Here is an 18,194-nt window from a genome sequence, read left to right as displayed (position 1 = left end):
TGCTTGTACAAGCGCTCTTCGTTGCTGTGCGACCTCAAATGAACGCCGTGTAAGAATCTCGCGAGATTGACGAGAGAGGGATCCCCTCTAGACACGAATCTCGCGAGATTAACGAGAGAGCGAGAGAGAGAGAGAGAGAGAGAGAGAGAGAGAGAGAGAGAGAGAGAGAGAGAGAGCGAGAGAGAGCGAGAGAGAGAGATTCCCCTCTAGACATGAATCTCGCGAGATTGACGAGAGAGGGATCCCCTCTAGACGCGACCGGAAGCCCTTCCGGGGTCCTGCCGTTGCCTAGAGACCCGTTGTTATTGTCGTGCATGTTTAGAGTGTATTTTCTGGAACTAAACGAGGAATTCTGTTGAAACAGCGATGATTTTCTCGTCTATAATCCAGCTGTAAAAGCGAACCAATTTGCTATCGGCCTTAAATCCATCTTCGAGTGATTATCAGATATTACTGAACAAAAATATCGATTTTTTTCGTGTGTAAAAAAGCAGCTTGGCTAACATAAACACGCTAATCGACTAATTATCCAGCTAGCCAAAGTCATAATACCGTCAAGTTACTGTATCTTTTAGGAAAGAATCGTGACTATTTGATGTAATGCTATATAACTATATGATATTAATATGGTTCGAACGCGTTTGATGGAGTAAAGCTGTTTCAGCTGTCTGGTCAGCTGTCTATATAATCCCACTGCAGTAAGAGGCTCAGTGTTTAAACTCTTGTAGTCTTTTGTCTTACAATGGACGCAGGAGGCATTTCTGATCTGGATCTGGAGAAATATGATGCTGACGAGCAGGTTAAAATCATCTGTCTTGGAGACAGCGCTGTGGGGAAATCCAAGTATGTTAACATGCATAATTGTGTTGTAATGGAGCTGTGTTATTGCTTCTGTTCAGTACCTGTAACTGGAAAACCATTAGCAGATTATCTTAAAATAATGCTTTGAATTTTTGCTTACAGGCTGATGGAGAGATTCCTTATGGATGGATAGTATCCTTTTGACATTGTTTTGCCAGACACACTGAATAAAGATATGCATGTAGTTAATCTCATAAAATCTGCCAAGAACATGTAAGGGTCATTTCACCCCCACATTTAAATTTTTAATACAGCTTAAATTTAAGCAGATCAAAACTGGGGGGCCTGGGTAGCTCAGCGAGTATTGACAATGACTATCACCCCTGGAGTCACGAGTTTGAATCCAGGGCGTGCTGAGTGACTCCAGCCAGGTCTCCTAAGCAACCAAATTGGCCCGGTTGCTGGGGGTGGGGTAGAGTCACATGGGGTAACCTCCTCGTGGTTCTCGCTCTCAATGGGGCGCGTGGTAAATTGTGCGTGGATTGCGGAGAGTAGCATGAGCCTCCACATGCTGCGAGTCTCTGCAGTGTCATGCACAACGAGCCACGTGATAAGATGCGCAGATTGACGGTCTCAGAAGCGGAGTCAACTGAAACTTGTCCTCCGCCACCCGGATTGAGGTGAGTAACCGCGCCACCACGAGGACCTACTAAGTAGTGGGAAGAGGGCATTCCAAATTCGAGAGAAAAGGGGATAAAAAAAAGAAATAAAAAAAAAAGATCAAAACTGAAAATGGACCATGGCTTGTATGATAGAGCATTGTAGTAGTTTCATTCTCAAAGCTGATTGGTTCTTAATGAAATGTTTCAGCCGGCCTCAGCAGCTGTCCACCTATGCTCTGACTCTGTACAAATACACCACCACCATCAACGGGAAAACTATCCTGGTTGGTAAGTGTGGCATGAAAAACGGTGTAATTGAACACACTTATATGCCATTAAAGTTTGTTTCGAGTCAATATATATTATTCAAATAGGCCTAGTATTTAATTTCTTTTAAGAAAATGAAACTTTTGTGCGGTCTGTTTCAAAATACCAAAAAGTAATAAATATTTTTGAAATGCATTGCAAAGTAGAGCTCCCATGGACAAATGGCTGCCGTTCCTGTGCAATCTGCTTCAATTCATTCATTGAGAGAGAAAAAATAAATATATATTAGGGCTGTTGATTTAACACGTTAATCCAGTAGAATTAATTATATAAAAAATAAAGCGATGTTTTCTCCAGGGGGCAGTAAGCAATACTTCAGCTGTATAGGCAATGCACAGCTTATACTGAGTACAAACCAACCCTTCAGCAGACGAGAAGGGTATAGCTGCAGGCATAGCTCCAAAAAGGGGTGTGAGCTCCAAATCGGCATTAAGGAAATAGGGAGCCCCCAACCTTACCCTTTCCTTAACCTTAACCCTTTTGGAGTTGGTGCCCTCCCCTTTTGGATTAACCCCTCCCCTTTTGGAGTAATACCACCCCTTTTGAAGTAACACCACCCTCTTTTGGAGATTCCGCCCCCATTTGGAGGTCTCCTACTTGCAGCTATACCTACTTGCAGCAGACAGCACAACATGAGGATGCGTTCATGCGTTCAAAACAAAGCTTGATGGAGCACCAATCCGGACTTAGTAAAAGGATCTCAAAACATGTTTTTCTAAGTATTAAACTACATTTAACTTGACACAGCGACCTAAAAATGGTATGTTAATGACGTGCCGCAGCCAAAGTGAGACATTCCAAAAGCGTCCGTCTGACACAGGTGTACATTGACGTCCTTAGACAACCCCTCATAATAAATCTAGGCCAGATTGACAAATTCATTCGCAAAATGGATTGCTGTAAACTGTAGGCCAATGATTGTCTAATGCTCAATAATATGCAAATAAACAATACATTGGATACTAAAGCCATTTTTGTATTGTCTTATCAATGCTTATCTCCTCTGCATTTTAATTATCTGAATATTTATATGTATGTGTGTGTGTGTGTGTGTGTGTGTGTGTGTGTGTGTGTGTGTATATATATTACACACACACACACACACACACAGTTCTGGAAAAAATTAAGAGACCACTGCAAAATTTTCAGTTTCTCTGGATTTACTTTAGGTAAGTGTTTGAGTAAAATGAACATTTTTGTTTTATTCTATAAAGTACTGACAACATTTCTCCCAAATTCCAAATAAAAATATTGTCATTTAGAGCATTTATTTGCAGAAAACTTGTCAAAATAACAAAAAAGATGCAGTGTTTTCAGACCTCGAATAATGCAAAGAAAACAAGTTCATATTCATTTTTAAACAACACAATACTAATGTTTTAACTTAGAGTTCAGAAATCAATGTTTGGTGGAATAACCCTGATTTTCAATCACAGCTTTCATGTGTCTTGGCATGCTCTCTACCAGTCTTTCACATTACTGTTGGGTGACTTTATGCCACTCCTGGTACAAAAATTCAAACAGCTCGGCTTTGTTTGATGGCTTGTGGCCATCCATCTTCCTCTTGATCACTTTCCAGAGGTTTTCAATGGGGTTCAGGTCTGGAGATTGGGCTGGCCACAACAGGGTCTTGATCCGGTGGTCCTACTTCCATACCTTGATTGACCTGTCTGTGTGGCATGGAGCATTGTCCTGCTGGAAAAAATTGGGGAACATTGTTAGAGCAGAAGGAAGCAAGTTTTCTTCCAGGATAACCTTGTACGTGGCTTGATTCATGCAACCTTCACAAAAGACGAATCTGCCTGATTCCAGTCTTGCTGAAGCACCCCCAGATCATCACTGATCCTCCACCAAATTTCACAGTGGGTGCGAGACCCTGTGGCCTGAAGGCCTCTCCAGGTCTCCGTCTAACCATTAGATGACCAGGTGGAGGATCGGTGATGATCTGGGGGTGCTTCAGCAAGGCAGTTCCTTTGACTTCATAGCTTGGTTTTTTTGCTCTGACATGCATTTTTAGCTGTGAGACCTTATATAGACAGGTGTGTGCCTTTCCAAATCATGTCCAATCAATTGAATTTGCCACAGGTGGACTCCAATCAAAGTGTAGAAACATCTCAAAGATGAAATGGGATGCACCTGAGCTAAATTTCAATTGTCATAGCAAAGGGTCTGAATACATATGTTAATGTAATATTTCAGTTTTTTATTTTTTTAATACATTTTCAGAGTTATCACAAAATCTGGTTTTTGCTTTGCCATTATGGGGTATGGAGTGTAGATTGATGTGAAATTTTATTTTATTTTTTTAAAAATAATTTCAAGCATTTTAGCATAAGGCTGCAACAAAACAAAATGTGAAAAATGTGAAAAAGGGGTCTGAATACTTCCTGAATGTACTGTAAGTATTATTTGTAATTATTTAAATAGAATTTTTTCATCATTATGTATTGAATTATTGTTATTTGAGGGGCTTTCTCAGCAAATATATATTTATGTGATTAATTGCTATTCATTTGATTAATTAATCTGCACACCATGCAATTAATTTGATTTAAAATTTTAATCGATTGACAGTCCTAATATATATATACTGTATATTTGTCTACTAAACTTTAAGCATTTAAGCATAATCCTTTATTTACAGTGGTGGCCAAAAGTTTGGAGTAATGTACAGATTTCGCTGTTTCGGAAGGAAATTGGTACTTTAATTCACCAAAGTGGCATTCAACTGATCACAAAGTATAGTCAGGACATTACTGATGTAAAAAACAGCACCATCACTATTTGAAAAAAGTCATTTTTGATCAAATCTAGACAGCAGCCATCACTCCAACACCTTATCCTTGAGTAATCATGCTAAATTGATCATTTGGTACCTGAAAATCACTTGCCATTATATCAAACACAGCTGAAAGATATTTGGTTCATTAAATGAAGCTTAACATTGTCTTTGTGTTTGTTTTTGAGTTGCCACAGTATGCAACAGACTGGCATGTCTTAAGGTCAATATTAGATCAAAAATGGCAAAAAAGAAACAGCTTTCTCTAGAAACTCATCAGTCAATCATTGTTTTGGGGAATGAAGGCTATACAATGCTTGAAATTGCCAAAAAAACTGAAGATTTCATATAAAGGTGTACACTACAGTCTTCAAAGACAAAGAACAACTGACTCTAACAAGGACAGAAAGAGATGTGGAAGACCAGATGTACAACTAAACAAGAGGATAAGTACATCAGAGTCTCTAGTTTGAGAAATAGACACCTCACATGTCCTCAGCTGACAGCTTCATTGAATTCTACCCGCTCAACACCAGTTTCATGTACAACAGTAAAGAGAAGACTCAGGGGTGCAGGCATTATGGGAAGAACTGCAAAGAAAAAGCCACTTTTGAAACAGAAAAACAAAAAGAAAAGGTTAGAGTGGGCAAAGAAACACAGACATTGGACAACAGATAATTGGAAAAGAGTGTTATGGATCTTAACCCCATTGAGCTTTTGTGGGATCAGCTAGACTGTAAGGTGCGTGTGAAGTGCCCGACAAGACAGTCACATCCATGACAAGTGCTACAGGAAGTGTGGGGTGAAATGTCACATGAGTATCTGGACAAACTGACAGCTAGAATGTCAAGGATCTGCAAAGCTGTCATTGCTGCACGTGGAGGATTTTACGTTTAGTGAAGTAGTTTAAGAAGTTCTGAAATTTCTTTTTCTTTCAAATTGTAATAGTAACTTTTCACATTATTAATGTCCTGACTATACATTGTGATCAGTTGAATGCCACTTTGGTGACTAAAAGTACCAATTTATTTCCATAAGAGCAAAATCTGTACATTATTCCAAACTTCTGGCTGCTGGTGTAGATCAAACAGTAAAAACATTAATTCAGTCAAGTGTGTTCAAACTGAACTGCAGAACTGCACAGAACTTTAAGTTGTCACAAATTTGCCTCTTTGATATTGATGAAGTTTAATACACTTAATAGTACATTTCAACACAAAATGTTATGCCACTAAAGTTTGTTTTAAGTTGTGTGTAATTTGAGCTTCAAAGCTGTTTACCTCCACCACAGATTTCTGGGATACTGCAGGACAGGAACGCTTTCGAAGCATGCATCCCTCATACTACCATAAAGCTCATGCCTGTGTCATGGTAAGAGAAAAGACAGTTACATACCATTTACATTTTGTGTGCTCTCAAAGTTGTACAATAAGTATAATTTAACAAAACAATTACACTACTAGGGCTGGGTAAAAATATTGCTTTTCCAATTAATCACAATCGTCGTTTGAACAATCCTGATATCGATTGCTTATCACATTTGTGATTTAAAGAAATTTGTTTTCCCGGGTTCAAAACAAGTTAAGCTCAATCGACAGCATTTGTGGCATAATTTGCAGCATTTGTTGATAAGAAACAATTTCGACTCGTCCCTCCTTTTCTTTTAAAAAAGCAAAAATCTGAGTTACATTAAGACACTTACAGTGGAAGTTAATGTAGCCAGTCTGTAAATGTTAAAATACAAATTGTTTCAGAAGTAAACAATATGTGTGTTAACTTGATTTTAGTGTGATAAAATCACTCACTAGCCTTTTCTGTTGCTAGATCTTCTTGTATTTGGCTGACCAGATATCAGGTGGCTCGCCAATGTACCAGAGTTTTTCTAATACATAAAGAAGAGTAAGCCAGGGGGCCTGGGTAGCTCAGCAAGTAAAGGTGCTGACTACCAGACCTGGAGTCTCAAGTTCGAATCCAGGGCGAGCTGAGTGACTCCAGTCAGGCTTCCTAAGCAACCAATTGGCCCGGTTGCTAGGGTGGGTAGAGTCACGTTGGGTTAACCTCCTCGTGGTCACCATAATGTGGTTCTCGCTCTCGGTTGTGCGTGGATGCCATGAAGCCTCCACACGCACTAGGTCTCCGCGGTAACTTGCTCATCAAGCCACGTGATAAGATGCGCGGATTGACTGTCTCAGACGTGGAGGCAACTGAGATTTGTCCTCCGCCACCCGGATTGAGGCAAGTCACTACGCCACCATGAGGACTTAGAGCGCATTGGGAATTGGGTATTCCAAATTGGGGAGAAAAGGGGAGAAAAAAAAAAAAACGAAGAGTAAGCCAGACCAAGTGCTCCTGGGGTAAAGAGATTATTGATGTTGATCGTGTAGCGTAGCTCTTCTGAATCTTAACCCCTGTGTGACAGAACTTTGTACCTGAAGAACAATAATGTTAGCACCTCTCTGAAAGGCCCCCAATAAACTAGACATACAGGATATCTCCATATGTTCCTCTTAGGAGGGGTTGATTGCACTTGAGTTTCTGGCCCCTTTGGTTCACACATTTACAGACACAGATATAACTCTAACAATGTAAAATTATACAAACTAAAGATTATTAAAATACACACAATCCTTCACTGTGTAAATTTATAGCCAATTTTACAACTTCGTTGCCATGATGTAACACTATAAACCGTAAAACAACTGTAAAAATGAAGATTTAAACAACTTTACAGCTGAAATAATACACAAGTTTTAACAGAAGAATTAATGTATGTGCTTTTATAAAATTTTAAGATTCACATTTCTGCCTTTAAAGGGGTCATGTCATTAAGAATCAAATTTTCCTTCATATTTTGACATTACTGTACATTTCAAAACTTAATCCCCAAAGCAATAAAAGCATTTATTGAAACCAAGCCGCTCGTTCTCTACTTCCGCAACTACACTACATCACTAGGGGGCCCATTAATTCATGACCGCCTCTACAGCGGAAAAAACATCACCGCCTACTTTACGTCATCACACCCTTAGCTCCACCCACTGGCGCTCTTTGACCGTATTCATGTATCGCGCCGCTTTTAATAGATGCGATGTCAATTAACAACTCTGGAAAAGGAGACCCCATTCTGTTTCATTCAGCTGCTGCGTCTTGCTGTTTTGAGCACAAACGCACCCATCTGTGCTATGTTTAAGTATTGGTGTATGTAAACATGCACTAGATGGACATCTTTGACCATTTTGATGCGTTTCCGGCGATGTGCGCTTCAGCTTTTGATAAAAGTGTTCGGTCAAATCATGCTTTTAATAAGCAGGAGTTCTCCAGATGGTTTGGAAATGACAATGCTCATTAAATTTTTTGGGAAAATTACTTGAAATAAAACCAGAATTTATTGGCAGGTGTTTGATGTACAGAGAAAAATCACTTATAAGAACCTCCCAAATTGGTACAAAGAACTGCGAGAGTACCGACCAGAGATCCCATGTCTGGTGGTCGCCAACAAGATAGATGGTAAATTTCACTGTTTTCTTTTCTATGAAATTATAGATAAGAGCATTATAAGTTTCTGTTATGCTCTGCACTTCTCTTACCTTCTTTTCTTCAATGTGGGCTCTCTTTAACAGCTGACATGAAGGTTACCCAAAAGAGTTTCAACTTTGCTAAGAAGCAAGGCCTGCCCTTCTACTTTGTATCCGCTGCTGATGGGACCAATGTGGTGAAGGTAAGGATTTAAAAGTGCACAATTGTCAAGTACCTGCAGAGCTCCCTACACAGTAGAAAGGAAGTCATGGGCTCTGCTCTGTGAAGTTCTAATGTTCTGGAAATATTCCACAGGTTTTTAAAGATGCCATTCAGATGGCTCTGTCCTACAAGATGAATTCCAACGACTTTATGGATGAAGTTATGAGAGAGCTAGAGGTGTGTGTTTGAATATTAATGATTACTCTTGTTATGATGACCAAGTTTACTGATTTTATTTCATTCTGCAGAACTTCAATTTAGAAAACAAAGAAGAATCATCAGATAAAGATGAAGAGACACAAGAAGGAAAAACCGACTCAGCATGACCGGAAGTACTCTTTCTCTCTACGCTGCTTCTGGAGTTGTACTGATGTTGTTCCTCAAATCATGGCTGTCCTCTCTCTATCCTGAGCAGCTACAGATATTCTGGAAAAACTACCTCACACCACTGCTAGTGTATGCTCTTGATCCTAAAAGAAGAATAAATTATGATTCTGTGAATGTGAAAATTGATATGATAATAGAATCAGAAAAACATTAAAGCAGAGACTAATTTTGAATGGTTGATTCTCATGAAACCTGTCAAGGAAATATTCTGGTCCGATTGTACTTTAAAATCAAAAGAAACACATACAATTTATTTATTTTTTGCAAATAGAAAATGTAGCCTACTTTTAGGGCCATGGAGATTTTTTTTACATTGTGACATTATTTCCATGACAGTTCTGCAATGCAAATTTTTTCTATTTATTATTATTATTATTATTAGAATTGTAAGTATTTATTCATGATAGTAGTAATCCCTTGGTATTACCTTTAATTTAGCTGATTTTTACAGTAATTGTACTGCATTTTAATATAGTAAATTACTGTGTTTAGAAGGAGAATCATCATTGAAAACAATGGGAATAATAAAAGTAAAATATCCAGATGTGTTACAGTAATGACAACAGGGAGGTTAAATGTGCTTAAGTGCCCTGAAACTATTGTTACAATGCAAAAAAGATCTTCATAATGGTCCTAAATGTAGCCTTCATTTTAGATATATTATTTCATTTCTTTTTTTTTTTTCTTTTTTTTTTTTTTTTTAATTAATTCAGGCTTAAATATGACCAGGACATTTTCTTGACAGGCTTCATGAGGATTACACAAATTGTGAAAATCTGTACTGAATGTAACCTGAAATTTTAAAACCCTTTAAGCTCGGATGGGCCCGTGAGAAAAAATAGGTTTCGTTTGAAAGCTTAGAAGCTCTACTTTCCAAAGCATGCAGGCATTATGATCAAAACTGAACAAGTGCTTTGAAATTTGCAGACAATCAGAAGTGTTCTGTTTTGATAATTTATAAAAACAATTGCACTGTACATATTATTGTAATCGGTAAAAACATAAAACTGATCAAATAGCCATGTGTCATATGTTGTTGAAAAGCTCTCAAAGAGTAGAATACAACTAGCCTATTTGTTTTACTTACAGATAAAAATATAGTGAGTAATAGCTAAGTATATGACTTTGACAATTATGTTGGTGTTGCTTATATGCCGCGTTTTCGCTTATAACTTCACAAAAAATAAATGTAACATAAAATATCACATACCATTACTTAGAGGAGGTGATTATCTTTCATATTAGCCCACACACAAGGTAACCGGTTGCATAGATCGTTAGATAATCTACACAAAGCACAATGTTACATATGGCCACCAAGAGATGGCGCCACACAGACTCGATGACTCAGATGGCACAGAATGAAACTCATTCTGTGAAATCTCATTACTTAAATCATGTCAAAATATATTTTTATTTTTCAGCAGTTTCTTAGGCTTTGAGTCTTAGAATGTATCAATCTATATCAATAAAAAAAAAACTCCTTGTTTTTTTAATTTTACATTTTTTATAAGCCTTTAATTTTGGGTATACCACTGAAAAAGGAAATCTTTATAACACCTTCAGAGCTTAAAGGGTAATAATAATAGTTTTGTTTTTTTCTGCTAGGATTTAAACATGAAATATTTATGAGCAGCTCAAATTTAAAATGATGTTACATTTAAAAAGGGATTTTTGAGATTATTTAAAAAGGATTAATAGTTTGAAACAAATGGACACTGATGAAGCTCACCATTATGAATAAAGAATTTAAACCTTGTATTAGGGTAGTTAAATATGACATTTCAAGCAGCTCGTATTGAGAGACTACATGGAATATTTGTAGTTTTTAGAAATCTGTTTGTCAAATTGCAGGACCATTTCATTACTGCACCTATAATATACACTTGCCCAGGACTAGAGTATTGCACAAACAGTGTTGCCTTTATCGTAGGTCTCAAACACAAATGTTGTTCTTTTGCAGTCACTTGCCCAAATAACTTCTCAGGACTAGACAAGACAGCAGCCATGATGTAAACACACAGCGTGTAGTATACATATGAATGTGTGTTCGTCCAAATGAAAGCAGGGGCAAAGAAAACGATTCAGAGACTATTTTTGAAGGTCCCTGGCCTTTAGTATCTGTCAGGTTATAATTCCAGTCGTGAATCACTATTGACTTTTTGTCTTTTAATTTAAATGAGGATGAATGGCAGACTAGAGCAAATAATTATACTGTGACTGAAGCTTCTCTGTGTTGTGCAGCTTACAGACTTAAACTGGCTCTCATTGGACATCTCAAAAGAGGTCAAATCAACATTAAGGCGTCTGTTTGGCGTGTCCATTATTCTATGTGACACATTTAGCAGACAGAGCTGAGCCTTTTCTTTTTGTCCAGTGAGACCTTGTGTCATGGAGACCAGTAATATTTCTTTGAAGAACTGTTATGCATAATGCACAAACTGTGTAAAAGATCATTTTTTTACCTTGGTACGTGTTTTATGTTTCGCACAAGTGCTTTATATATCAAAATACGTCCATGTTGGTGAATTGAAATAGAAACGGTTGTGGACTGCACATGAATGTAATGTGTGTATCTGAAATGAGTCATTAGTAACAAAAACTTGCTCTAAGCTTCTGGTGTTTTCATGCAACATTATGTACAATGAATATAAATGAATATGTTAATCATGATTATCTTCTTGTCCTGTGAGTTGAATGTGTGTAGAATTAAAGAATTATAAATCAGCGAGCTCTTACACGTTATTTAGAAATGGTTATTAATGCAATTTATGGGGTCATTCAGTAATTAGCTCTTGGCCCTTTTATACGAATTGAATACAAATGGGTGCCCCATAACTGTTTTTAAAGCGATAAAGGCACAAATCCCATGTTCTTTAGAGAGATAACTATTAGATTTGTTAGATTTCTATTTGCTAACTAAATGAAGCATGAAAAGTTTTAGTTTAAATACTTCAAATATTTGTTAATATTTTACAATAAAGTTCTTAACATTAGTAAATCCATTAGGTATCATGAAATTAAGATTAATTTCTGGTTTGATCTTTAAGTTACAAAAATGAACAAACACAATCTGTTTTAACTAATAACACACAAATGATTGTTTTGTTCTTGTACATATTGAATACATCATTCAAACATTCACAGTGTAGGTTGGAAAAAGTATGTGAACCCCTTGGCTAATGACGTCAACAAACACTAATTAGAGTCAGTAGTTGGAAAACCTGGTATCCAATTAATGAAACGAGATTGGAGGTGTGGGTTAGAGCTACTTTGACTTATAAAAAGCATTCAAACATTTTGAGTTTGCTATTCACAAGAAGCATCTGCTGACATGGACCCTAACTCGCTAAAAAGAGATCTCAGAAGACCTAAGATCAAGAATTATTGCTTTGCATTAAGCTGGAAAGGGTTACAAAGTTATCTAGAAGAGCTTAGATATTCATCTGTCCACAGTTAGACAAATTGTCTATAAATGGAGATGATTTAATACTATAGGTACTCTCTCTAGAAGTGGCCGTCCAGCCAAGATGACTCAAAGGGTACACCGCAGAATGCTCAATGAGGTAAAAAAGAACCCTAGAGTGACAGATAAAGACCTGAAGGAATCATTGGAACTGGTTAACATCTCTGTTCATGAGTCTACTATACGGAAAACATTAAACAGGTATGGTGTTCATGGCAGGATACCATGAAGGAAGTCGCTGCTTTCCAACAAAAATGTTGCTGCGCAACTGAAGTTTGCCAAAGACCACACTGACACACCACAACGCTGCTTGAAAAATGTTTAGTGGACTGATGAAACTAAGATTGAATTGTTTGGGAAGAACACGCAGCACTACGTATGGCATAAAAATATATCCCAACGGTGAAGTACGGCAGAGGGAGCATCAGGATTTGGGGCTGCTTTGCTGCTTCAGGCCCGGACCGCTTGCCATCAGAGGGAAAAATTCATCTCGAAGTTTATCAAGATGTCCTACAGGATGTCAGGGTGGCTGTGTGCCAGCTGAAGCTCAGTAGAAGTTGGGTGATGCAGCAGGACAATGACCCTAAACACTGAAGTAAATCCACTACAGAATGATTCACTACAGAAAATCCACCTTTTGGAGTGTCCCAGTCAGACCCCAGACATTAACCCAATAGAGATGCTGTGGAGTGACCTCAAGAGAGCCGTTCACACCAGACATCCTAAGAATATGGCTGAGCTGAAGCAGTTCTGTTAGGAAGAATGGTCCAAAATTCCTTCTGAACGTTGTGCAGGTCTAATCCTCAGATACCAGAAACACTTGATTGAGGTTATTGCTGCCAAAGCAGGATCGACCAGTTATTAAATCCAAGAGTTCACTTACTTTTACACACCACTGTGAATGTTAAAATGGGATGTGTTCAATAAAGATTATAGTTGTTTGTGTGTTGTTAGCTTAAGCACATTGTCTTTGTCTATACTTGTGAATTTGATGAAGATGAAATCACATTTTATGACCAGTTAATACAGAAAACCAGCTTCCACAAACCTTTTCTTGCCACTGTATGTTAACATTAGTTTGAACTAATATGAACTAACAAGGAACAATTGTAATTTTATAAATTAACCAAGATTAATAAATGCTGTAATATTGTTCATGGCAAATATTGCTTATTGTTAGTTCATGATACCTAATGCATTAAGTAATGTTAAAAAATACAATCTTATTGTAAAGTGTTACTCTTTTCATTTATAAATGTATTGTATTAGTATATGTTGAACTTAACATTAACCAAGATTAATAAGTGCTGTAAAAGTGTTCTTTGTTAGTTTATGTTAACTAATGTAGTTTACTAATGTTAATACAACCTTTTTGTAAAGTATTACCAAATATCTTTAAAATTATTAACTTAATGACAGCTAAATATTTAGCTATGTCCCACATTTTGTGCCCAACCCAGTTCGTGTATTATTTTTAATTATTAATACATTTTCTAAATTTTTACCCAAATTGAAGTGCAAACATTCCTGCATTTTTTTTAAGCTCAGCCTAAAACTCATTTTTATGAAAAATGGTCAAACAAATATTTTTCTTTTCTTAATGAGAAATATAAGTTAATCAACAACTATAAACCAAATTTGGTCCCAAATTAGTTTGTGAAATTTGGAACGCTGTTACCCATTCTTTACATTTTTTTTTTTGTTTGAATTTTATACATTTTTAAAAGAACAAAAATGTAAGTCGTATTCTGTACCTCCTTAATGGAAAATCGGTAATGGTAGTTAAGGCAACCCAGTAAAGGTCAAAGCACAAACAACCCACCAGAAAACAATGCTAATTACAGCAGCGCATACTGCATTTCTTGCCATTTTTATTGTGCTTTTGTTGGTCAGAAAACAAGATTGACAACCCTAAAGAACATGTGAATGATGTGTTTTATTTCATGTTTAATCCTGCCATTGGTTGTAAATATAGTAAAATTACAAAGAAATCATTTGCAATTTTCATTCTCTTTATATATGGAGAACCCTTGATGTCTCCGCTACATTGGGGAAGAGTAAAGGGCAAAGGTCATAAAGAGTGTCCATCAAATGTGCAGCCAGTCATAATTGACTTACTGCAATTCAAGCCAAACAGAAATGAACAGGTCCATAAAATTCAATAAGTCACTTACAGGCTAGTGTAAATATTTAAAAAACATATTCATGTATATAAATCCCTATGGGTGGGCGGGGGTGGGGGGGTGGGGGGACTGGGAGACAAAAAAAAAAGGCTCAAGATTTCCAGGAGGTGGCACCATCGTGCTGATTCTAACAGCTTTTAGTTTCCTACAATCCTCAAAGAAAAGCTATAAATGATAATTACTTTTTGGCACATTTGTTCTTGTTTTTCTTCATTTCCTTTCATCTCTTGCTAGAGCATCTAATTACTCTGTAATGTACTCCAACGTAAAGTCAATATTATGAAAGATGAAAGTATGGAGTGATGTTACGAGGAAAATTGTGGTACATATGGCTCAGAAATGCAGTGCCAATTCCAGAATGGGATTCACAAACATTCACACACTCTTTGTTCTCTGGATGAGCCTAATGAAAGGACATCATTTCCAGTAAATCAGAATGGGAAAATTAAACAGGCCATCTCCAAATTACGCTTAAAAGAAGACATGAAAGAAATTGAATGAATCTTCCAAGAGTTCCTGTGGAGATTTTATACAAAAAATAAAAAACATGGAATTAAGAAATCAACTTTGCATGTTTCCGTGTCTAATAAAGGGGTTCAGAAAGATAGGTTCAGGGCTCATCTGCATTGGACATAAAAGTAAGTCACAGTTTTCGTAGAGGCCACACTCCAAATGGCCCCAAAACACCTTCATTTAAGCCCTTGAACAGTCAAACAGACTTGGTTTACAAACACAGAGTGGCAGTTTTACCATCCTGCTGAAGAGAAGAAATCAGATTCTTCGTTAAAGAGTGAAATTATTAATTTCAGAGGCCGAGCAACTCAAGTTAGGGGCCTGGATTTAGAATGAGGTAATACATCTTATAGTAGATGCAATATTTCGTTTGACACAACTGAAAATTAGGCAATTAGGGACCGAAATACAGTCTATTCTAGAAGTCGTCATTTTTTTTGTCAGCGTTTGGATTGTTGATGTGTATAACATGACACTGACCACATACACACTGCAAAGTTTTTGGAGTGACAGTTGGATTTAGAGGTGCACTTTGATTTTTTATTTATTTTTTTTGTAATAGAGGACTGAAAAACTGAATCATATTAAAACCATCTTCTGGAGGAGGACACCAAGATTATGTGCATCTCAAGCTGTAGAAAAAACATTTACACATTTGACCATGTCGGCGGCAAAACGCTTCTGCGCTGTGCAAAATCTGAGGAAAATAGTTATAAAAATAAAGCGAAATTAGCCAAGGTGAGAAATTATATGACATAACAACCTAACGATTTTTGTTATTTTAATATTTCTTTGTGAAGGTAAAAATATGTGGCAAATTGCAGTTTAGCTTTTTGCTTTGCCCTCTGTTTTTGTTTTGAATGTTTTTTTGAATTAGACGCTGCCATTTTTTAATGGAAAAGCAGCTATAATGAACAAACATTTATTGTTCTTTTTACGCGATTGTGTCATTATTATATTCCATATTATGCATAGTCCATTGCGTTACAACGCAAAATAAACACCAAAATGAGATTCAAATTTGTCCGGTAAACTTTATCATTCCTGACCACGTTGGCCGCCACCAAAATGTCTTAGTGGAAACTACATTTTTGCAAAACAATTTTTTACGTGGCTCATTGTGCATATTGTGTCAGTTTCCTGGTGAAAAGAACACTTGAGGCGCTTCAACAACAATGACTTTAATTCACTTTCGCACAAATCACAAGTAAAATGGCAGATTATCAGTTCATAAACACGTACTTTTCGCCCTGTTCCTCACACAATGCTATCTTATGACATCTAAACTATTTTACTATAGCGCATGACTTGTTTTAATGTTTGCATTACATAACCAACATCATTTACAAGTTTGTTTGAGTGCGATCAAATTGCACGGTAGCTCAACTGATTGAGCGTTGCACTTGTGATGTAAAGGAGTGGGGTACGAGTCCTGAAGAGCACGCGTGTCAACACGTGACCCAAAAGTGTCATAGAAGCACCACAAAGTGACGTGGTTGTGTTTTTCATCTCACATTTGCTTTTTATGACACTATCGGTTAGGTTTAGGTTTAGGGTAGGGAGGTCGGTTTTGTTGATTTAAAACTCGATAGAGAATTAACATTATAAACCTCATCTGTTTTGGGAGAACATTTAACTCGCTTTTAGCGCCACACAGTAGGCATTTAATCTCAGAACTGCTGTGATACGTGTAATTAACCATGTAATAAAATTTTTATAAAATGTCAAAAATCGACATGTTGCTTCCAAAAGTTAATGTATCCTGAAATTGACCGCATTCTGCAGAATTACAGATAAGGCCCATCTCCCATCAGATATTTTTGCATTCATTCATGTAAGAAGATGTTAATAACATTCACAAAAACAACAAGGAGAGCAATTTTGGAGATTGTATTTTCGCTCTAAAATGACATTTTTACTCCACTCATGGTTAGGTTTAGAGTTGGGGGGTAAAGTTAATCAAATATGCATTCCTGTTGACATTATTCACAACTAAATATACAACTTGCTTTTGGCACCACACAGTGGACATTTCACCTTGGAAATGCCGCGATACGTTTAAGTAACTACATAATATCATTTTGCAAAAATATCCCCACAGTCATCTTTATTTTAATAATCTGACGCTTTTACTTACGTAATAAATGAATCATGGCTGACTGCAAGTAGCGCACTGACACGCTGCTTTCAAAGGTTGTGCTGAATAACTGATAAGCCCTATCGCCCATCAGACATTTTTGCATTAGTTTAAGTGAGACATACTTAACAATGCTAACATAAACAATGAGGAGTGCAATTTGGAGATTGTATTTTCGCTCTAAAATGACATTTTTACTCCACTCATGGTTAGGTTTAGAGTTGGGGTTTGGGGGGTAGAGTTAATAAAATATGCAGTCCTGATCACTGTATAACATAATTTACAACTAAAAATACAACTCGCTTTTGGCGCCACTCTGTGGACGTTTCATCCGGAAACTAGAGCTCACACGTGCCCATACGTTCAAAAACACTTCCATGTTCAGCCACTTGGGGCAGTGATTCGAATTTCAGTAAACAGACCATTTTAGTAGCAAATCTTTCAAACTTCTGTAACTGAATTCACATTGAGATCAGATCAATCTGCTCACTCCAATTCTCATTAAATCACTGCATTTAGTTCGGTTCTGTACACACTACGCAGACTTAAAAGTTAGGTTGTCAATACCTAATTTTTTCAGGAGTGAATTTGGTTGTCAGTCTTTTCGTTAACAGTCCCATTCTTGTTTGCATCAAATGAAATATGGCGAATAGTCTACGTTTCCTACATTGTGTTACTGCCCGACTCATAAAGAACATCTCTTGAGAGAGTTCCTCAAATGAAGGACTTATTGGGAAGGTGGTTTGTCCGTGGCTGTTTGTTCAGATTTCAAATGCAAGTTGTTATGTGGCTTCTGTTGGTTTAGAAGACAGACACACAAACACACACACACACAGAACTGAAGAGGACTGATGGTAAACAGAGGAGAGATAAGCGTATCGTGCCTGTGTGTTTGCATGTCCCTAGGTTTCTTTTTAAACAGGTCATATATGCATTTGTTGAGCCCTAATAAACAGTTGAATTGGACAGGTGGGAATGGATGGCTTGAAATGCTAGCACCTTGTTTTGTGCATCCCCAAACTTCATACAAAGAGTAAAATCGTCACCTTTTCCGACAGGTGGTTAACTATGCATATACGCCAAACATTCATATATATATATATATATATATATATATATATATATATATATATATATATATATATATATATTGTTTGAATTTTAAAAATTTATATGAAAACTATCATATATACATTGCTTG

General features: G+C 37.0%; 1 protein-coding gene across 1 annotated transcript; it reads left to right on the top strand.

The window, feature by feature from the left end:
* Nucleotides 1-274: 274 nt before the first annotated feature.
* Nucleotides 275-11,421, top strand: rabl2 (RAB, member of RAS oncogene family-like 2). Its single transcript, XM_051724699.1, has 8 exons — nt 275-843; nt 964-993; nt 1,672-1,751; nt 5,861-5,940; nt 7,965-8,076; nt 8,190-8,287; nt 8,401-8,484; nt 8,556-11,421. The coding sequence occupies exons 1-8, from the start codon at nt 743-745 to the stop codon at nt 8,631-8,633; spliced, it is 663 nt and encodes a 220-aa protein (XP_051580659.1). The 5' UTR covers nt 275-742; the 3' UTR covers nt 8,634-11,421.
* Nucleotides 11,422-18,194: the final 6,773 nt, after the last annotated feature.

Source organism: Myxocyprinus asiaticus, chromosome 18, assembly GCF_019703515.2.
Source record: "Myxocyprinus asiaticus isolate MX2 ecotype Aquarium Trade chromosome 18, UBuf_Myxa_2, whole genome shotgun sequence".
NCBI classification, from domain to species: domain Eukaryota; kingdom Metazoa; phylum Chordata; class Actinopteri; order Cypriniformes; family Catostomidae; genus Myxocyprinus; species Myxocyprinus asiaticus.
The sequence above is the reverse complement of the archived record's forward strand: the minus strand, read 5'-3'. Positions and strand labels throughout refer to the sequence as shown.

Coding starts and splice junctions, on each gene's coding strand:
- rabl2 (XM_051724699.1), top strand. CDS start 743: ATGGACGCAGGAGGCATTTCTGATCTGGATCTGGAGAAATATGATGCT. Junction 1,752..5,860: donor CGGGAAAACTATCCTGGTTG/GTAAGTGTGGCA, acceptor CCTCCACCACAG/ATTTCTGGGATACTGCAGGA. Junction 8,077..8,189: donor GGTCGCCAACAAGATAGATG/GTAAATTTCACT, acceptor TCTCTTTAACAG/CTGACATGAAGGTTACCCAA.